Source organism: Pristiophorus japonicus, chromosome 1, assembly GCF_044704955.1.
Source record: "Pristiophorus japonicus isolate sPriJap1 chromosome 1, sPriJap1.hap1, whole genome shotgun sequence".
Classification (NCBI taxonomy): Eukaryota; Metazoa; Chordata; class Chondrichthyes; family Pristiophoridae; genus Pristiophorus; species Pristiophorus japonicus.
In genome coordinates, this window is record NC_091977.1 from 486,524,391 (window position 1) to 486,544,031 (window position 19,641).

The following is a 19,641-nucleotide window of genomic DNA, read 5'->3' on the forward strand; positions in this document are numbered from 1 at the left end:
AGGCCTTAGCGGCCGGCTTTTATACAGTGCTCCCAAGGGATCCCAGCATCCCTTGGGACTTCAGGGGATGCGCTCCCTGGTGGCGGAACATTGGAATGCATGCTTTACAGATACACAACCAACCCTTGTACATGGTCTTCTTTGACTATCAACCATGAGGGACTATGGAGCGTCCTCCTCCGTTTCGGCTGCGCCCAAAAGTTTGTCACCGTCCTTCCACCTGCTCCACGACGACATAATCCTGACCAACGGATCCACCACAAACCCAATCCATGTCCGGATTGTCTGTCTCTCATTCTCTCTCCTGTTCAACCTTCGTCACCTCCAGGCTAGATCCAAGGTCGTCCCATCCTCAAACTACAGTACGCGGACGACACTTGCGTCTGCGCACATTCATTCAGAGGCCGACCTCCAAGCCATCATCAACAACTTCACCGAGGCAAACAAAAGCATGAGCCTTACACTAAATAGCCGCAAGACAAAGGTCCTCCGCCAACCTGACCCCGCCACACAGCACTGCCCCAGTCATCAAAATCCACGGCCCAGCCTTGGGCTACGTGGATCATTTTCCATACCTTGGGAGCCTATCAGCAAGGGCAGATATTGATGACTCGGTCCAACACCGCCTCCAGTGTTCCAGCGCAGCCTTCAGTCGCCTGAGGAAGAGAGTGTTTGAAGACCAGGACCTCTAATCTGGCACCAAGCTTATGGTCTTGTGGAAATGCATTTTTATCTAAGCTGATACCATATGGTATTTGTGTGCCTTTTGATCAAAATGGAGTTCTGGCCCTTCCAGAACTTTCTGCATTTTAGCAGTCAGCTTGCATAAACAGCTAAACCTGGTTTGAGATGGCTGATGGCCATCAGACAGCTAGGAGACAAGTCATGCTGAGACAAGTAACCCCCCCCATGGTGCTCTCCTATTGTCTACACTACAGGAGTTCCATGTCACCCCACCCTTATCTTCTAGCCATTATCTCTTGCAGAGACCTCATCCATTTGATGCAAACAGATAAACTGACCAGGAAATTGGAACAATCCTGACACAATACAAGACAGGTGATAGCCCATTACCTATGACTCATGGAGTAATGGCCGGCTGGTCAACTGAGAACCCTGACAAAAGGAAATATCTGGATACCATGTCAGGACCAGGATATAGTAATTAACTCTTTATCTGTATTCACTGACTGTGAGACAGAGCAATACACAGGGCGAGGCCATAACTTTGGTTTTACTGTATAAATATCTTGTTAAACTGAACCATTGGGGAGGTGTTCACTTAGCCCTTGACTGAGTGTAACCTACCCCTTGCTAGCAAGTAAATTAAAGAAACTTCTACCGGAGCTGTAAGTGTCGGAGTCATTCTTTTCGGAGGTCGAGATTTCGACAGTCTACAGGGCAGTAGTGATACCCACCCTCCTATATGGCTCAGACGTGGACCATATACAGTAGACACCTCAAAGTGCTGGAGAAGTAGTATCAGCGCTGCCTCCAAATTCACTGGGAGGACAGACGCACCAACGTTAGTGCCCTTGATCAGGCCAACATCCCTGGCATCGAATCACTGACCACTCAACCAGCTCCACTGAGCAGACCACATCATCTGCATGCCCGAGACAAGACTCCCAAAGCAAGTGCTCGACTCGGAACTCCTACACGGCAAGCGAGCCCCAGGTGGGCAGAGGAAAAATTTCAAAGACACCTTCAAAGCTTCCTTGATAAAAGTGCAACATCCCCACCGGCACCTGGAAATTGCTGGCCCAAGACCGTCCTAAGTGGAGGAAGAACATCCAGGAGGGCGTTGAGCACCTCAAGTCGCGTTGCCGAGAGCATGCAGAAATCAAGCGCAGGCAGCGGAAAGAGCATGTGGCAAACCAGACTCCCCACATACCCCTTGCTTCAACAACTATCTGTCCCACCTGGGACAGAGACTGTAATTCCCGCATTGGACTGTACAGCCACCTGAGAACTCAATTTTAGAGTGGAAGCAAGTCTTCCTCGATTTCGAGGGACTGCCTATGATAGATTAGATTGGGTAAGGACAGCAGATTCCCTTCCCTAAAAGGACATTAGTGAACCAGATGGGTTTTTAGAACAATCCGGTAGTTTCATGGTCACCATTACTGATATCAGATTTATTTAATTAACTGAATTTAAATTCCCGAGCTGCCATGGTGGGGTTTGGACTTGTCTCCGGATCATTAGTTCAGGCGTCTGGATTGCTAGTCGAATAAAATAACCACTATATGCTACTGTTCCCTACAAATGGAGTGCTGGAGCGTGACGGACACTGCAGAATCAGATCCCAGTCAGCACCTTCAAAAGAGAGAAGAACTTGCATTTATAGCACCTCTTATGTCCTCAGGATATCCCAAAACGTCTCTCATCCGATGAAATTACTTTTGAAGTGAAGTCACTGTTATGTAGGCAAGCATGGTCGCCAAATTGCCATTTGTGGGACTTTACTGCGTGCAGTCAAACGAGTGACCAGTTAACCTACTTATTATGGTGGTGTTCGTCAAGAATAAATTTTGGCTATAACACTACATGAGCTCTCTGCTATTCTTGAAAAAGTGCCATGAGATCATTTACATAAGAACATAACATAAGAAATAGGAGCAGGAGTCGGCCAATAAGGACCCTCGAACCTGCTCCGCCATTCAATAAGATCATGGCTGATCTGATCATGGACTCAACTCCACTTCCCTGCCGCTCCTCATAACCCCTTATCCCAGTCTTAAATTTATTTAATGTCCCAGCTTCCACAGTTCTCTGAGGCAGCAAATTCCACAGATTCACAACCCTCAGAGGAAATTTCTCGTCATCTCAGTTCTAAATGGGCAGCCCCCTATTCTAAAATCATGCCCACGAGTTCTAGTCTCCCCCATCAGTGGAAACACCCTCTCTGCATCCACCTTGTCAAGCCTCCTCATAATCTTATACGTTTCGATAAGATCACCTCTCATTCTTCTGAATTCTAATGAGTAGAGGCCAAACCTACTCAACCTTTCCTCATAAGTCAACCCACTCATCCCCAGGATCAACCTAGTGAACCTTCTCTGAACTGCCTCCACACCAAGTATAACATTTCGTAAATATGGAAAACAAAACTACACACAGTATTCCAGGTGTGGCCTCACCAATACCCTGTACAGCTGTAACAAGACTTCTCTGCTTTTATATGCATCCCCTTTGCAATAAACGCCAAGATACCATTGGCCTTCCTGATCACTTGCTGTACCTGCATACGATCCTTTTGTGTTCCATGCACAAGTACCCCCAGATCCCACTGTACTTCAGCACTTTGCAATCCTTCTCTATTTAAATAATAACTTGCTCTTTAATTTTTTCTGCCAAAGTGCATGAACTCACACTTTCCAACATTACACTCCATCTGCCAAATTCTTGCCCACTCACTTAGCCTGTCTACGTCCTTCTGCAGCCTCTTTATGTCCTCCTCACACATTGCCCTTCCTCCCATCTTTGTATGGTCAGCAAACTTGGCTACATTATGCTCAGTCCCCTTTTCGAAGTCATTAATATCGATTGTAAATAGTTGAGGTCCCAGCACTGATCCCTGCGGCATCCCACTCGTTACTGATTGCCAACCAGAGAATGAACCATTTATCCCGACTCTGTGTTCTGTTTGTCAGCCAATCTTCTATCCCTGCTAATATATTGCCCCCAACCCTGTGAACTTTTATCTTGTGCAGTAACCTTTGGTGTGGCACCTTGTCAAATGCCTTCTGAAAGTCCAAATACACCACATCCACTGGTTCTCCTGTATTCTCAAAGAATTCCAGCAAATTTGTCTTCCCTTTCATAAATCCATGCTGACTTTGCCTGACCAAATTTTGCTTTTCCAAATGTCCTGTTAATGCTTCTTTAATAATGAACTCCAACATTTTCCAACCACAGATGTTTGGCTAACTGGTCTTTAGTTTCCTGCTTTTTGTCTGCCCCCTTTTTTGAATAGGGGCATTACATTTGCAGTTTTCCAATCTGCTGGGACCTCCGCAGAATCCAGGGAATGTTGGTAAATTACAACCAATGCATTCACAATCCTTGCCATTACTTCTCTTAAGACCCTAGGATGCAAGCCATCAGGTCCAGGGGATTTATCTGCCTTTAGTCCCATTATCTTACTGATCATTGCCTCCTTAGTGATTGTGATTGTGTTAAGTTCCTCCCCCCCGCATAGCCTCTTGACCATCCACCTGAACAGATTGATGGGACCTCAGTTTAACGTTTCATTCAAAGGATGGCATCTCTGACAATGCAGCACTCCATTATTGCATTAAAGTCTCAACCTAGATAACGTGCTCAAGTCCATTAGTGCTACAAACTGAGCTAAGTTAAATTAAAAATAAAAAGCCTTCATAGATTGAATTCTGATGATCTGCCCAATCAATTGCAGTTTATTTTTCAACAAACAGAAATAAAGAGAAAAGTTGCACATCTGAATAAAATGCTGGAAATCTATAGCAGGACCATCAGCATTGGAAAAACAAGAGACCAATGCTTTCAGCGGAACAATCTTTAGCTGGTCTCTACAGATGCTGACGGGCGTGTCGTGTGGTTTCTATTATTTTAAGACCAACCTCTCAGCAACATTATATCAAGAGTGAACATCCTTCAAGAATGTGTTCACACCCAAAGTAGATTAGCCATAGGCACAGTGAACAGACACACCCCAAAATCTACTGAGCAACTCATAACAAGAAATGGGCTAAGATAGCATCAGTTCTACACATGGCATATCTGATGCTTCTTATCCATTAACAACACATTAAAAAAGTAGTTCTGTCTGACCTTTCAAGTCACCTAGAAGATACAGAATTCTTAAACATTTTACATGCAATATTTTGGGATTTTTATCAATTTAAAAACACAAACATACTTTTTTCTGTGCTACACATGCAGATGTGAATTACAAAATCACTTCACTACAAACAGACTGGACTTGATCAAGTCTGCAGTGTGTTTCTCTGGAATCCCTATTTTTCTCAATCTGTGTCTCACATATGGTAAAATAACATTAAAATAAGCTTCTAATGTCTTCATTGTTTACATAACTCCAGACCCACCTTTCAGTTTGTTGTCTCTTTTGAAAATCCTGGAAACCTGAAATAAAAGCAGAAAATTCTGGAAATGTATAACATCGGGAAAGATCAATTAAAATTTTAGCTGCAGATTCTAAAGAAGGGTCTCGTTTCCCCTCTCTCCAGATACCGACAGTGCAGCGTTATATATTTCCAGCATTTTTTGTCTTTATTTTATATATTTAGTCTTTTACTGTCTTTTCAATAATCCAGCCTTTACTAGTTATATTTACAAATGTTCCAAACAGTCCAACCCTATTCAGCCCTGCCCTGTATTGCTGACATGAAACTGTTCTTCAGTACATTACCAGGAGCTCGTCCATGCTGGTCTGACATTTTTCCAGGTTGATGCGTTTGATGGCAACTCGCTCCTTCTTCGGGATACAGTAGGCAGCCTGAACCACAGCTGTGGCTCCACTACCTGAAACAAAAACACAGAACACCCTTAACAACGCTGTTAAATTTATAGTTAAATTAGTGGTTTTACAAACTTTTCTGGATAGAAGCACCCTTCTACAAATATCACACTCCGTGATCCTGAAAATGTTGGTAAGTGGTCAGGGCACCCCTTGCATCTATTGATTACTCGGAAACAGAGTACAGATTTTGGCAGTCAACACATTAATTTTTTTCTTGGGATGTGGGTGTCACTGGTAAATGCAGGATTTATAGCTGATCCCAAGATGCTCTTGAAAAGGTGGTGGTAGGCCATCTTGAACCGCTGCGGTCTGTGTGGCGAAGGTGCTCCCACAATGTTGTTAGGTAGGGAGTTCCAGAATTTTGACCCAGCGACAATGAGGGACAAAGAATGTGTACACAAGTCTGCATAGTGTCACTCCTTGCCATTTCTGCAACCCTCTAAGATCTCTGCACTCCTCCAATTCTAGTCTTCAGCTACCTGGGCCCTAGGATCTGGAATTTGCTCCCCAAGGATCTCTGCCTCGCTCTCCTCCTTTAAGACACTCCTCAAAACTTAGCTCGTTGACCAAGCTTTTGATCACCTGCCCTGTGATGGTCAAATTTTGTTTGATAACTCTCCTGTGAAGTGTCTTGGGATGTTTTACTATGTTAAAGGTGCTTCTATAAATGCAAGTTGTTGTTGGGGGGTGGGAACTTGGAGGCGATTTGGTTTACAGTAGGAAAACAAATTGTTGCAGATTATTTTCTTCTCCAGCATGATTTTCCATCTGTACATCCAACGGGGTCCAGACTGAAAACATCTCTCTGGCAATAAAGCTTACATTTTTTTTGCTATTTACTCCTTTTTCTGAAGATGCCAATTCATCCTAGAGAACTGCTGCACAGGTGCAGATAGCCATCCTGCAGCTTGTCCAAGTGAGCACTCTTCAGTATTGGCTGGTTACCATCGAGGGCATCACAGTCAAATCCTCATTATATATCTTCAGTTCTGTACTTTTGAACAGGAAACCATTCCAAATGTTTGAGTCTGTGAAGATATCAACCCTAAAATTAACTTTTAATAGTTTGAACCATGTGCCCTCACTCTACTCCCAAAGTTTAATTTAATGGCAATTTATCTTCTTTCAATTTATCACCATTCCCCATAATATTTCCTCGCTCACTAGGTTTATCCCATCCAATATTTAATGCTTCTCAACTACAACGTCTGCATCGTCCCCCTCTTTTGTGAAGACAGACGCAAAGTATTCATTAAGAACCATACCAGGTCTTCCGCCTGCACACACAGGTTACCTTTGTGGTCTCCCAACAAGTCCTACTCTTTCCTTAGTTACCCGCTTGCTCTTTCTGTATTTATGAAACATCTTTGGGTTTTCCTTGATAATTTTTCATGCCCTCTCTTTGCTTTTTCATTTTACCCCTGCACTTTCTATACTCCTCTCCTTTCTGCAGTATTGAGCTCTTGGTATCTGACAAAGCTTCCCTTTTTTGCCTTATCCTACCCTGGATGCCAAGGGGCATCCAGGGGACTCGAGATTGGAACTGCCACCCTTTTTCTTTGGGGGAACATATTTGCACTGAACACACCATCTTCTCCTTGCATGCCTCCCACTGCTTGGACACCTTCAAGTAGCTGTCTCTAGTCCACTTTCACTAAATCACATCCCAGCTTAGTAAAATTGGCCTTTCTCCAATTTGAAAACTTTTATTCCTGGTCTATCCATGTCCTTTTCCAGAACTATGCTAAATCTAACTGATTTATGATCACTACCAAAATACTCTCCCACTGATGCCCCTTCCACATGCCCAGCTTCACTTCCTAAAACCAAGTCCAGTGCTGCCCCCTCTCTTGTTGGGCTTGCTACATACTGGCTACAAAATATCTCCTGAATGAGTTAAGAATTCTGTACCCTCTATTCCTTTTACACTGATTTTATCCCAGTTAACGAGTATCACACACTATAAAAGTGCGCTTGTTTTCCCTATGGTGCATTGGTACCAACACTACATGTGATCCAGTCATCCCACATAAATGCAGCCCGACACATTTGTACTCATCACATCTGCTTTCAATCTCTTCTCTCCATTTGCTTGAGGCCAACTATTGCAATGTCATTGCAGGCCTTTAAAAAAAATGTAAACACATGAACAGATATATACCTCATTTGGAAAAATAAGACTAGTGCAAGCTACTTAGGGAGATAATTAAATAAGGGTAAATATGAAATATGGAACAGTACTACTTTTGCTCCTCGAGGACTCTCGATTGCATCACATACTTCATCCATGATAGCATGTAGCTTGGAGAGCCAAGTATTTAGCATGTTGTAACAAGGTGCATGCTGTAAAATACAACATAAAAATGCACAGCCAAAGACCAAAAACTAAGTTAAGCAAACAAGAAGCCAATGCAATTCTCATCCAATGAATGTTTCGAACCTTCCATTTAACACGTGAAGTATTAAAAATAAGGATTACAAAAAGAGCGAAATCCCACAAGAATTCAACTGCATAATTTATAATATTTTAGAAGAAAAGTAATATACAAGCAGGAGAAGAGTTTGATTCTAGAAGTCACATGTGCGATGGGAAGTTGGAATAGAATCGGTCCTCTGTGGTAGACTAGGTAATCAGCACCTGATCCAAACAGATCTTTGTACTCCAGGATCCTTTGACTGATTGATCATACAGCCTAGCTCATCGTTTGAACCTGGAGAGGTACACTGGCGCTCAGGGCTAGGATTCTTTCCCCTCGGTTCCAGATAATCATGCAAGCCAAAGTCATAATGGGTAGTGTGGTCCCTGCTGGACAAGCAGTGGAAAGCATGTCAATGCTCGGTGTGGTTTTAGCTGGTTAAACTCTAAAATACTGCAATATGTTTTTGGGGGTTTCCTAGTCTTACTTCTGACTAATCTGTAACTCAATTCCTTGGGCTTGAGCAAGCGTGGTGACTCCCTAACAGAGTGTGCATCCAAAATCAGGCAGATGGTTCAGTTAAGACTCTTAAATATGATGGGTTTCTGCACATTTCATTCCATTAGTCTGAGCTATATTCAAACCATAATTTAAAAAGTATACATTTTGTTTTACAAGTTGTTTTGGGATGTGGGAGATGCTGGCAAGGCCAGACTTCTTGTTCAATCCTAATTTTCCAGAGAAGGTGATGGTGACTCAACACCACAATATTGACCCACCGACAGAGAAGGAATGCTGATATATGTAGAAGTTAGGATGATGGGACTTGGAATTGGTGGGTGTTCCCATGATATTGCTGATCTTACCCTTTTTAGTGGTAGAAGTCATAGAAGTGGGAGTTGCTGTCAAAATAACCTTGGTGAGTTGCTGCAGTGCATCCTATAGATAGCAGTTACAGTACGCCAGTAATGACAGGGTAGATATGGAATCCAGTGGCAGGGGTGCCAATCAAGAAAACCGCTCGCTCCTGGATAGTATCAAACTTATGTAGCGTTGTTGTAGTTACACCCATCTAGGCGAGTATGCCAAGATATTTCTGGCTTGACGGTGAAGAGGCTGGAGAGTTCAAGAAGTGAGCCACTTGTTGAGGCCAATCTCAGCCTTGTTCAGGCCAATCTCAGCCTTGTTCTCATAGCCATGGCATTTATATGGTTGGACCAGTTAAGTTTCTGGTCAATGGTGACACCAAGATGTTGGTGAGGAGTGACAAGATAGCAGAACCTTTGAAAATCAGTGGAAATTGTTTGGGGTTTTTTTGTTGGAGATGGTCATTGCCTAGCACTTACAACTTATTAGTCCAAGAGCCCTGGTGTGGGCCTGGTATGTGCTGCTTAATTATCAGAGGAGTTTTGAATGGAGCTGAACACAGAAATCGTCAGCAAACAGCCCCACTGCTGACTTGATGGAGATAAAGCATTAGAAGTTGGCTAGGCTGAAGATGCTTCTCTGTGGAACTTGCAGTTATGTCTTTGGCCTCTGACAACCAAAACTATCTTATATAGGAACAAGAGTGGGCCATTCAGCCCCCACAGTCTGATCCATCATTCAATTAGATCATGGCTGATCTGGCTCTTCACTCCATTTACCCACCTTGGTTCCAAACCCTTGCCAACAAAAATCTTTCAATTTCTGTTTGAAATTTTCAATTGACCTGGCCTCAACAGCTTTTTGAACGAGTGTTCCAGATTTCCACTACCGTGTGTGTGAAGTGCTTTCTGACATCACCTATGAACGGATTAGCTATAATGTTGGGGAGTCCAAAATATAGGGGCATAACCTATCAGAGGAAATATCTTCTCTATATCTACCCTATCAAATCCTTTAAACACCTCAATTATATCTTCCATACCAAAAGGAATACAAACTTCACCTATTCAACCTTTCCTCATAACTTAACACTTTTATCCCCGGTATCATTTTGATGAATCTGCACAGGAACCCCTCCAAGGCCAATATATCCTGTGATGCAGTGCCCAGAACTGATCACAGTACTCCAGATACAATCTAACCAGAGCTTTATACAACTGTAGCATAACTTCTACCCCATTGTATGCCAGTCCCCTTGAGATGAAGACTAACATCCTATTTGCCTTTTTAATTGTTTTTTGTACACTTACACTAGAATCATAGAAACTTACAGCACAGATGGAGTGCCTGTACTGGCTTTGAGAGAGCAGTCATATTTAGTCACTTTTGGTTCAGAACGCTGCAAGTTCTTCATCCACAAGTACCTGTGCATCTCCATTTTAAAATTATTTATGGAATCAGCTTCCACAGCCTGCTCAGGTAAAATGTTTCACATCCCGACAACCGAGTGAAATAATTTCTCATCTCCCCTCAATCTTTTTTCAATGATTCTGAATCTATAACCTCCAGTTATTGACCCACTTGTACCCTTTCTAAGGCCTTTACATCTTTCCTGAAGTGTGGTCCATAGAATTGTCTACAGTTGAGGCCTAATCAGTGATTTATAAAGTTCTAGCACGATAGAATCATAGAAATTTACAGCATTAAAGGAGGCCATTTCACCCATTCTGTCTGTGCTGACCAAAAAAAGCTACCCTGCCTAATCCCACATTCCAGCACTTGGTCCATAACTTTGTAGGTTACAGCACTTCAAGTGCATATCCAAGTACTTTTTAAATGTGATTAGGGTTTCTGCCTCTAACACCCTTTCAGGCAGTGAGTTTCAGACCCTCACCTGAATGAGAAAAGTTCTCAACTCCATTCTAATCCTCTTACCAATTACTTCAAATCAATGCCCCCTGGTTATTGACCTCTCTGCTAAGGGAAATAATTCCTTCCTACCCATTCTTGTATAGTCCCCTCATAATTTTATACACCTCCATCAAGTCTCCCCTCAGCCTCCTCTGTTCCAAAGAAAACAAACCCAGTCTATCCAATCTTTCCTCAGCTAAGATTCTCCAATCTTGGCAACATCTTCGTAAATCTCCTCTGTACCTTCGAGTCCAATCACAACCATCCTGTAATGTGGTGACCAGAATTCCAAGCAGTACTCTCGCTGTGGCCTAGTGTTTTATAGAATTCAAGCATTACCGCCCTGCTCTTGTATTCTCTGCCTTGGCTAATAAAGGAAAGTATCCCATATGCCTTCTTAACCCTCTTATCTACCTGTCCTGCTACCTTCGGGGTTCTGTGGACATATACAAAAAGGTCCCCCTGTTCCTCTATACTTCGGTATCCGATCATTTGTGTATTCCCTTGCTTTATTAGTATTCATCAAATGCATTATGTCACACTTCTCCAGATTGAATTCATTTTGCCACTTTTCTGCCCACCTGATCTCTTAGCTTTTATATTCTATTCCTCTATGTATAAACCCATATGCTTTTGTAACCATCTTATCAACTTGCCCTGCCACCTTTAAAGATTTCTGTCTAGAAACTAAGGTCTCTTTGCTCATCTACATGTGGCAAAATTGTGCCATTTATAGAGTTCAATTTTCCCCAATGCAGTTTTGTGACGTACTGCAAGAGTTACGGCCATTTTTTTTGGCCCAGACTACTCCAAACAAATAATTAGCAAGTTTCCCAGTTTTATTCTTTGAAATTGGCACCGCGCAGCCTGTCCTTTCGCTTCGGGGGGGGGGGGGGGGGGGGGAGATGCCTAATGTCTGCACCGAAAAAACGATGCCCCCCCCCCCCCCCTTTCTATGCATGCATGAAAAAAATAAATTTTTGACGTGATTGCTATGGGCATGCATGCCCAATACAGCTCCTGGTCTGCATTTGGCCATTTTTAAAGGGCTAGTTGTGTGAGAGAACTTTAATTCTCACTGGAAAAATCAGAGCTGCAATACAGATGCAATGCGGCTCAAGGATCAAGAATTTCTGACAGGATGAAATGGTTACAGTAATTGAGGCCAAATGACACAAGCTGGACACCAGCAGAGATCACATAAAAGTTTCACCAAAAGAAATGAATAAACACTGGAACCAACTTGCAGCAGATTACTGTGCAATGGTGACCACCCCGAAGTCTAGAGGCCAGTGCAAAAAGTGGCAAGACCTTGGTTAAGTAGTTAGTGGAACTAATATTTTCATTTATTCAATGGAATTGCAATTGTAAATGTGTCCATCTGTATATGTCTCATCCAGCAGAAAGACACCCTCTCTAAAAAGTTATATTTTCATCTTTGCAGAGGAAGGTGGCACACAACAAAAAGGAAAGAACTCGAACAGGAGGAGGCCCGGCAAATCTACACCCACCGACACCCTTGGAAGAGAGGGTCGCTGCTTTGATGGGTCCGACCTGAAGAAAAGCAACCCCACTGCACAAGTTGGGCCCACATTTGAGGGAGAGGATAAGTCCTGCAAATTCTAGAGTCTGGCTTCCCGAAATGTTAAGTACTGCGCGGGCTAGCCATGTTTCGGTTCATGGGGATGTCTCTGTCAGCTACGTTTTGGTTGATGCGATGTGCTATCATTCATTGTGGTCCTTCAAATGAGCCTACTGCCTGCGTTGTGTGTGCCTACTCATGCCACCCTGCCTCCTCCTCTGCTGCTAACTATTTGTCTGTTATATTTTGCAGAACTTGAGTCAATCCTGACTAGGCTGAAGCCGGTGCAGAGGATTATTCAGACGTCGACGAGCCTGAAGAGAACATCTTCCAATCCCACCTTCCAAACCAAGAGCATGGGGGTGAGGGGGAGGGGGAGGGGTGGTGATGGATGAATCCCACACTGTTATACTCACTCTGGAGGAGGTGCAGGTGCCACCCATTGAGGTGCCAGGACCTTTCCTGAGTGGTACGAGTATTGGGACATTCCATGGTTTCCCACCGTCCGATGGAGCGAGCCCCACACGGGTGGTGTGGAGGGTGGTGTGGAGGAGGAGTCGTCGCTCTCCTGAGGTGCAGGATCTAACTGATGTGGTTCAGATGATTGCGGAGAGCATTGAGCTTACACGATCAACCCTGGACACCATCAGTAGGGTGGGTGATGAGGTATCGGGACTGTCGGGAGAAGTAACAACACTCATGAGAAATGGGAACACTGTCCGGGAACATGAGGGAGGGAATGTCACAGGTATCTGATGCACTGTCAGTGAATATGAGGTAGGAAATGTTGCAGGTAGTTGATACACTGTCAGGGCACATGATGGAGGGAATGTCCGAGTTAGCTACTGCAATAAGGGAACGCGCCCAGGCTCCGCGCCCATTGACAGAATCAACTGTCACTCCCACTCCAATCCCCGGACCAGCCTCTGAAGCTGGGCCCTTCACATTACCGCCTGTCTCTCCCTCCTCCTCCTCCTCCTCCTCCTCCTCCTCCTCCTCCCCCTCCCCCCTCCCTCCCCTCCTCCACACACACATCCATCAAGAATGTTCATTACCCTAGATGTTCAAAAGAATAAGCTTAGCACCAACTCGAGAAATGCTGCGCCACTGCCTGTGAGCAGGGGTGGAGTCAACAAGACCAAGCGAAGCAGGCGGTCTTCAAATAAGGTGGAGGAGAGATGGGAGGATTGCCTTGCTTTGCTGCTGCTATTATTGTTGTGACTTTTGTAACTGTTCTCATGTTAAAAGTTTTTTGTAAGTTATGTAAATTTACAAGTTTAAAAGTTTGTAAGTGATCTTAACTCAAAACTTTAATGCTTGATACAAGAATATTTTTATTAAAAAGTTAAGTACAAAGTGTTTGTTAAACTTTTGAATAAAATAGATTTTAAATTATAAATGAACCATTTCCATTAATAACAACTTTTTGAAGTAAAGAATCATTTCCATCATTTGTTCCATTAACACAACATAAACATGGTCCATTTGGAATAGTTGTCGCTGAGCCTTCAGGCAGCAAAGCATTCACTGATGAGCTGCTGGCGCAAGGCTCGAGCAATCGTTAAAGGGGCACGATGGCCCGCCCTCCTCCGCCGTCGTGCTCCGGGTTCATGTAGTTTCATGGCTTCCTCATCCTCCTCAGTCATCTGCATCTTCCTAATGAGCCACTCTCTACGACTGGGTCTTCTACTACCAGGTGCTGCTGCCTCATGATGGCCAAGTTATGCAGCAATCAGCACACAACAGTGACCTGACTGACAATCTCAGGGGAGTATTGCAAGTAGCCTCCGGAATGTTCCAGGCATCGGAAACGCTGTTTCAAGATGCAAATCGCCCTCTATTATGCTGCACGTCGCAATGTACGACATTGCGTTCCCAGTCAGCTTCCATCCGCGTTACGTGTAGGGGCGGCACGAGGCCCAGTGGCGAGGCCGTACCCTTTGTCTCCCAGTAACCAGCTCTGCCCTTCTGGCTGCTGCTAAAACATGGCAAATATAGCGTTTTTGCGTAGGATGAACGCATCATGGATGTTCTCAGGGTATCTTGCATCAACTAACATGATGCGCTTATGTCACATTAACAGATTGGAAGTCTTTTCTGTTCCTGTACATCTTGGAATCCTCCAAAGGGTGCTCATAAGGCAATGTGGGTACAACCAATGCAGCCCTGTACTTTTGGGAGGCCAGCAATCCTGAAGAAGCCCCCAGCCCTTTCACACATTGTCTGGGCGGTCATGGGGAACTTTATATCGTCATTTCTCCGGGCGTATAGTGCAGTAGTTACCTGCCGAATGCAGATATGTGTTGCATGTTGAGAAATGGCACACACATCCCCAGTTGTGGCCTGGAATGATCCAGATGCACAGAATGAAAGTGCAGCTGTAACCTTCACTTCAACTGACAAAGCATCCTCCTGACACTTCTAGGTTGCAGGTCTGCTTTTACTAACTCACAGATCTCAGTTACAACTTCTTTGCAGAAACGCAGCCTTCTCACACTCAGGTGCAGGTATGAACGCCTGTGTCAACATACCAGACGTGGGTAAGGGCTCCTGCCCATCATCCTACATGCTCGGAGGTTCCTCATGCGATGACATCAAATCAATCGTCTCCTCCGGAACACCACCATGCAGAAGATTTGCACGAGGTATGGCATTGTCAGTATTGCCCCCATGATGAAATTGAGACACAAAGGGTACAGCCTCGTCACCTGGCTCATGACACCCCTATGCGTAACGTGGACAGAAGCTGACCTGGAATACAACATGTCACACATTGCGACGCGCAGAAGAGAGGACCATTTGCAAGCTCAAAACACAGCAGGACAAACTTCTTTGTTCTCTCACTCTCTCCCCAAGGTCGACGCCCTAGTATAGACCACATCCAGGTCTGCGCATGCGCAATAGGCTTGCTTACAACGGAAAGCTAGGCATTCAAATGAGGACACTTGTGGCAAAGTCTAATGCAATTCTTTAATTTTAGATTTTTTTTCCCCCCAAAGTACCACCCCACCACCGAACAAACGTCTCCTCACTAGGCTCGAGGGTCAACCAGCAGAATCACTCCCTCGACAGACACGGGGACTCAGCAAACACACACCCCCGGGCTTCTTTTGAAGCCGAGCCTGTGTCCGGGTGAGGGAGCGATTCTGCTGGCTGACCCTTGAGCCCAGTTTGGATACGTTCGGTGGTGGCATGGCACTTTGAAAAAAATTCAAAGCTAAAGAATTGCATTAAACTCCGATTTTCTGCGTTTTAAGTTTGAAAAAATGAAGCTCCATGACACATATTTAATGTGTTCTTGACTTCCTCCAAAAACAATGCCGTTTTTCTGCGCTGATTTTTTTCTTAAGTGCCCAGAAGGCTTTTTGGGAGTGGTCACATACACCATCCTAAGAAAAATGTACATTGGCCAAACTTGCATAAATGTGAAAAACTGGCGCAGACATCAGGTTATGTATGACCCCATGACGCAAAATAAAACCTAAAATAATCGTAACTAACAGAGTTACGCTGGCGCATAATCTTTGGAGAAACTTGGATATTTTAAATTTAGGCCAAAAAAAAGCAGCACGCACCAAAGAAAGTGCAAATAACTGGGGAAAATTGAGCCCATAGTATATTGTCTTTCCATATTAGTCCTCCCAAAGTGCATCATTTCACACTTCTCTGCATTGCACTCCATCTACCATGCCTCTGCCCATTTAACCATCCTGTCTATGTCATCTTGAAGCCGAGAACTATCCTCGTCATGATTTTCTAGTTTATCAAGTTTCATATCATCTGCAAACTTTATAATGCTGCTCCCTACACCATAGTCAAGGGTGTTTATAAAGATTGAAGAGTAATGGACTCAAATTGACTCTTGGGGAACACCACTGCAAACCACTTCCTAGTCTAAAAACATCCATCCGCCACCACCCTTTACTTCCTGTCACTGAGCCAATTATGTATCCACATCGCCACTTTCTCTTTAATTCTGTGGGCTTCCATTTTCTTAATAAGCCTCCTGTGTGGCACTTTGTCAAATCATTCTGAAAGTGGCACTTTATCAAATCATTCTGAAAGCGCGCACACACACACAAACACAACACACACACACTGATCAACCTTCTGTTACCTCATTAGATAAGTCAATCAAGGTAGTCAGACATGATTTACCTTTAACAATCCATGTTGGCTCTCCTTGATCAGACCATGCCTTTTCAAATGAAAGTTTATTTTGTCCCCGATAATGGTTTCCATCTTCTCCACCACCGATGTTAGGCTGGCCTGCAGTTTCCTGGTTTATCCCTTGACTAGCTCCTCCACAGTTCTTAGCTTCTTCCTTTGTGTCAGTACAAACAGAATCTGATCTGTGATACTCCCAGTGAGCTTGCAGCAAATTAGAGATTGTCATAAATCACGTCCCAGGAAACAGATCACAGAAAACCTGTTCAATTTGCTAGTTATTTCAGTCTCAGTTAAACAGTCAGGTGCTAGTTTCTATCCCTGTGGCCCTGTAGTAACAGCACATTCTATTAATTTGGTGCATGTTAGATGAGTAAATGCACAAGTCAGTGACAGTTTCAACAAATCCATATGGTCGCGCAGTAATTGACATAGCAATTTCCCGTCTCCAAAGTTTTTTTTTACAAACCTTGAATTAATTATCAGTAACAAAATAATAGTGACATTATAGTTCAAGTTCTGCTCCATTGTTTCAACCTACATTTTGTTTTCTTAATCTTTTGACTGCAGTAAATCTTTTAAAGACTCTTAATAAAATATTTAATATTCTTTGCCTCGTTACTTCCCCTTTTCTGATCAGTAAGCTCACACAGGAATCCAGTTCCACAACCATTCTTCATCCTGTCCTTGCTCAATTTCTACATATTTGCACCCCACCCCAAAAGGAGAATTCTAGCGATCTTGTTTGCTTCTGGGGTTCATTAAATTGGACAGACTAATATTGGCAGTGGTGGAATGGGCAATGGTAGGGGGGTGGTTTCCCATGCCAGAATATCCGGGATGGAGTCGAGCACTAAAATAGATGCTAGCATGGGCATCAAGATCTTAAATTTCATATCAAAAGTCTTTAAAGAGCCAAGAATTGCTTGTAAGTTGTCTACATGGTATAATGGACCAATACACAGCCCAATGTGGTACAGACCAGGAAGGGTTCCAGGTTCTATCCCAATCTGTGATGAGTTAGCTAATCTTTTGTTGAGGCATCAGTGCAACACTACAATAAGTCTCTGGACTGATGGTGGGGGAAGGTGGAGAAATCTACCATGTACATTGGGGCTTTTTTTTCCCCCCAGCAAAACAGACTTGTCAACCACACTACAGCTGGAGATTTTTCAAATGACTCCAACAGAAACCTTAACTAGCAAAATTTAAATCTACAAAATAGCACCTCCCCATAAACAATGTGATCTAAAGTTTACTACAATATTGTTTCTTCCGACTTTTCCAAGCTTCAAATACACCGCCTACATGCTCCAAATTCTTTTTGAATTCTCCTTAAAATCAAGACTCATCTCACTGCCTCCTACTGTAACTTATTCATAAAATAGGACCTTCGACTGAACTTCAGGCCTACTTGAGCTCATCCTTCCAGAATAGCAACCCTACCATTTTCCCATTACAGCATCTATTTCTTAAATTAATTCAGTATCCTGATCTCAATTGCTCTTCGTAGCAACCCATTTGATTGACTGATTACCATGTCTGGACTAAACTTGTCAGTCACAACCCTCTGTCCTTACAAACTAACGCCCCATCTTCAACCTCCCTTTCCTCTCCTAAAGTCCTTGAACATGCTGTTACTTCACAAATCTGTGCCCATCTTTCCCTCCAATTTGGTTTCCACCTCTGCCACAGTACCAAAACAGATCTTAGTCACAAATTAAATCCAATGTGACTGTGGTAAATGATCCCTCCTCATCCTTCCCGACCAGTCTGCAGCCTTTAACATGGTTGACCACACCAGTCTCCTCCAACGCCTCTCCTCCATTATTCAATTGGGTGGCACTGCCCTCACTTGGTTCTGTTCATACCAGAGATTTACCTGCAATGGCTTCTCTTCCGCTCAAGTCCCCTAAGGATCTATCCTTGGCCTTCTTCCATTTCCCATCTACATGCTGCCCCTTGGCAACATCTTCCGAAAACACAACATTGGTTCCACATTTATGCCGACGATACCCAGCTCTACCTCACCACCACCTCTGTCAACCCCTCCACTATCTCTGATTTGTCACAGTGCTCGTCAGACAACCAGTACTGGATGAGCAGAAATTTCCTCCAACTACATATTGGGAAGACTGAAGCCCTTATCTTTGGTCCCCGTCACAAACTCCATTCCTTAGCCACCGACTTCATCCATCTCAGTGGTAAATGTCTGAGGTTGAACTAAATTGTTCGCAACCTTGGTGTCGTATTTGACTCCGCAATGAACTTCCGAAAACATATCTGCTCCATCATCAAAACTGTCTCGGATTTGTCACACTGCCTACTTCCACAACATTGCCCAACTCCGCCCTGTCTCAGCTCATCTGCTGTTGAAACCCTCATCCATGCTCGTTAGCTATAGACTTAACTACTCCAATGCTCTCCTGGCCAGCCTCCCATCTGCCCTTGTACGCATCATCTTCATTGGCGGCTGTGCCTTTACTGCCTAGGTACTAAGCTCTGGAATTCCCTCTCTAAACACCTCTCTCCTCCTTTAAGACTCTCCTTAAAACCTACCTCTTTAAACAAGCTTTTGGCATCTGTCCCAATATTTTTTTATGTGGCCTAGTGTCCAATTTTGTTTGATAAACACTCCAGTGAAGCACCTTAGAATGTTACTATTTTAAAGGCACTATATAAATCCAAGTTGCTATCCTGGCTTATCAAGCATTGCTGAGCTCTCAGAGTTTGAAGAGCACTAACTTTTTCCAGTCATTCTTTCTCAGGACATGGAAACATAGAATTGCTACTTCCATCCTATAAACTCAAACTTGACAACATCATCTCTTTTCTGTTCTTCAAGTGGGGTTTTGTCTGGGCCCCACAAATCACCATATAAATATGGAGTTGAATGGGTCAGCTGTGGCTCAGTAGGTAGCACATTCACCAGAGTCAGAAATTTGTGGGTTCAAGTCCCACTCCAGGAACTTGAGCACATAAATCTAGACTGACAGCAGTGCAGTGCTGAGGGAGCGCTGCCTTTCGGATGAGACGTTAAACCAAGGCCCCGTCTGTTCTCTCAAGTGGACATAAAAGATCCCATGGCACTATTTCTAAGAAGAGGCGAGTTATCACCAGGTGTTCTGGCCAATATTTATCCCTCAATCAACATAACAAAAACTGATTATCTG

At 43.8% G+C, this 19,641-nt stretch overlaps 1 protein-coding gene across 1 annotated transcript in view; it reads right to left on the reverse strand.

Annotated features, from left to right (window-relative positions):
• The window catches only part of LOC139277097 (serine/threonine-protein kinase OSR1-like), a 269,081-nt gene that overhangs the window by 203,267 nt on the left and 46,173 nt on the right, over positions 1–19,641 (reverse strand). The window contains exon 2 of the mRNA XM_070895115.1: positions 5,414–5,526. Coding sequence (XP_070751216.1) covers positions 5,414–5,526 — 113 coding nt within the window. The remainder of the gene's footprint in view (positions 1–5,413; positions 5,527–19,641) is intronic.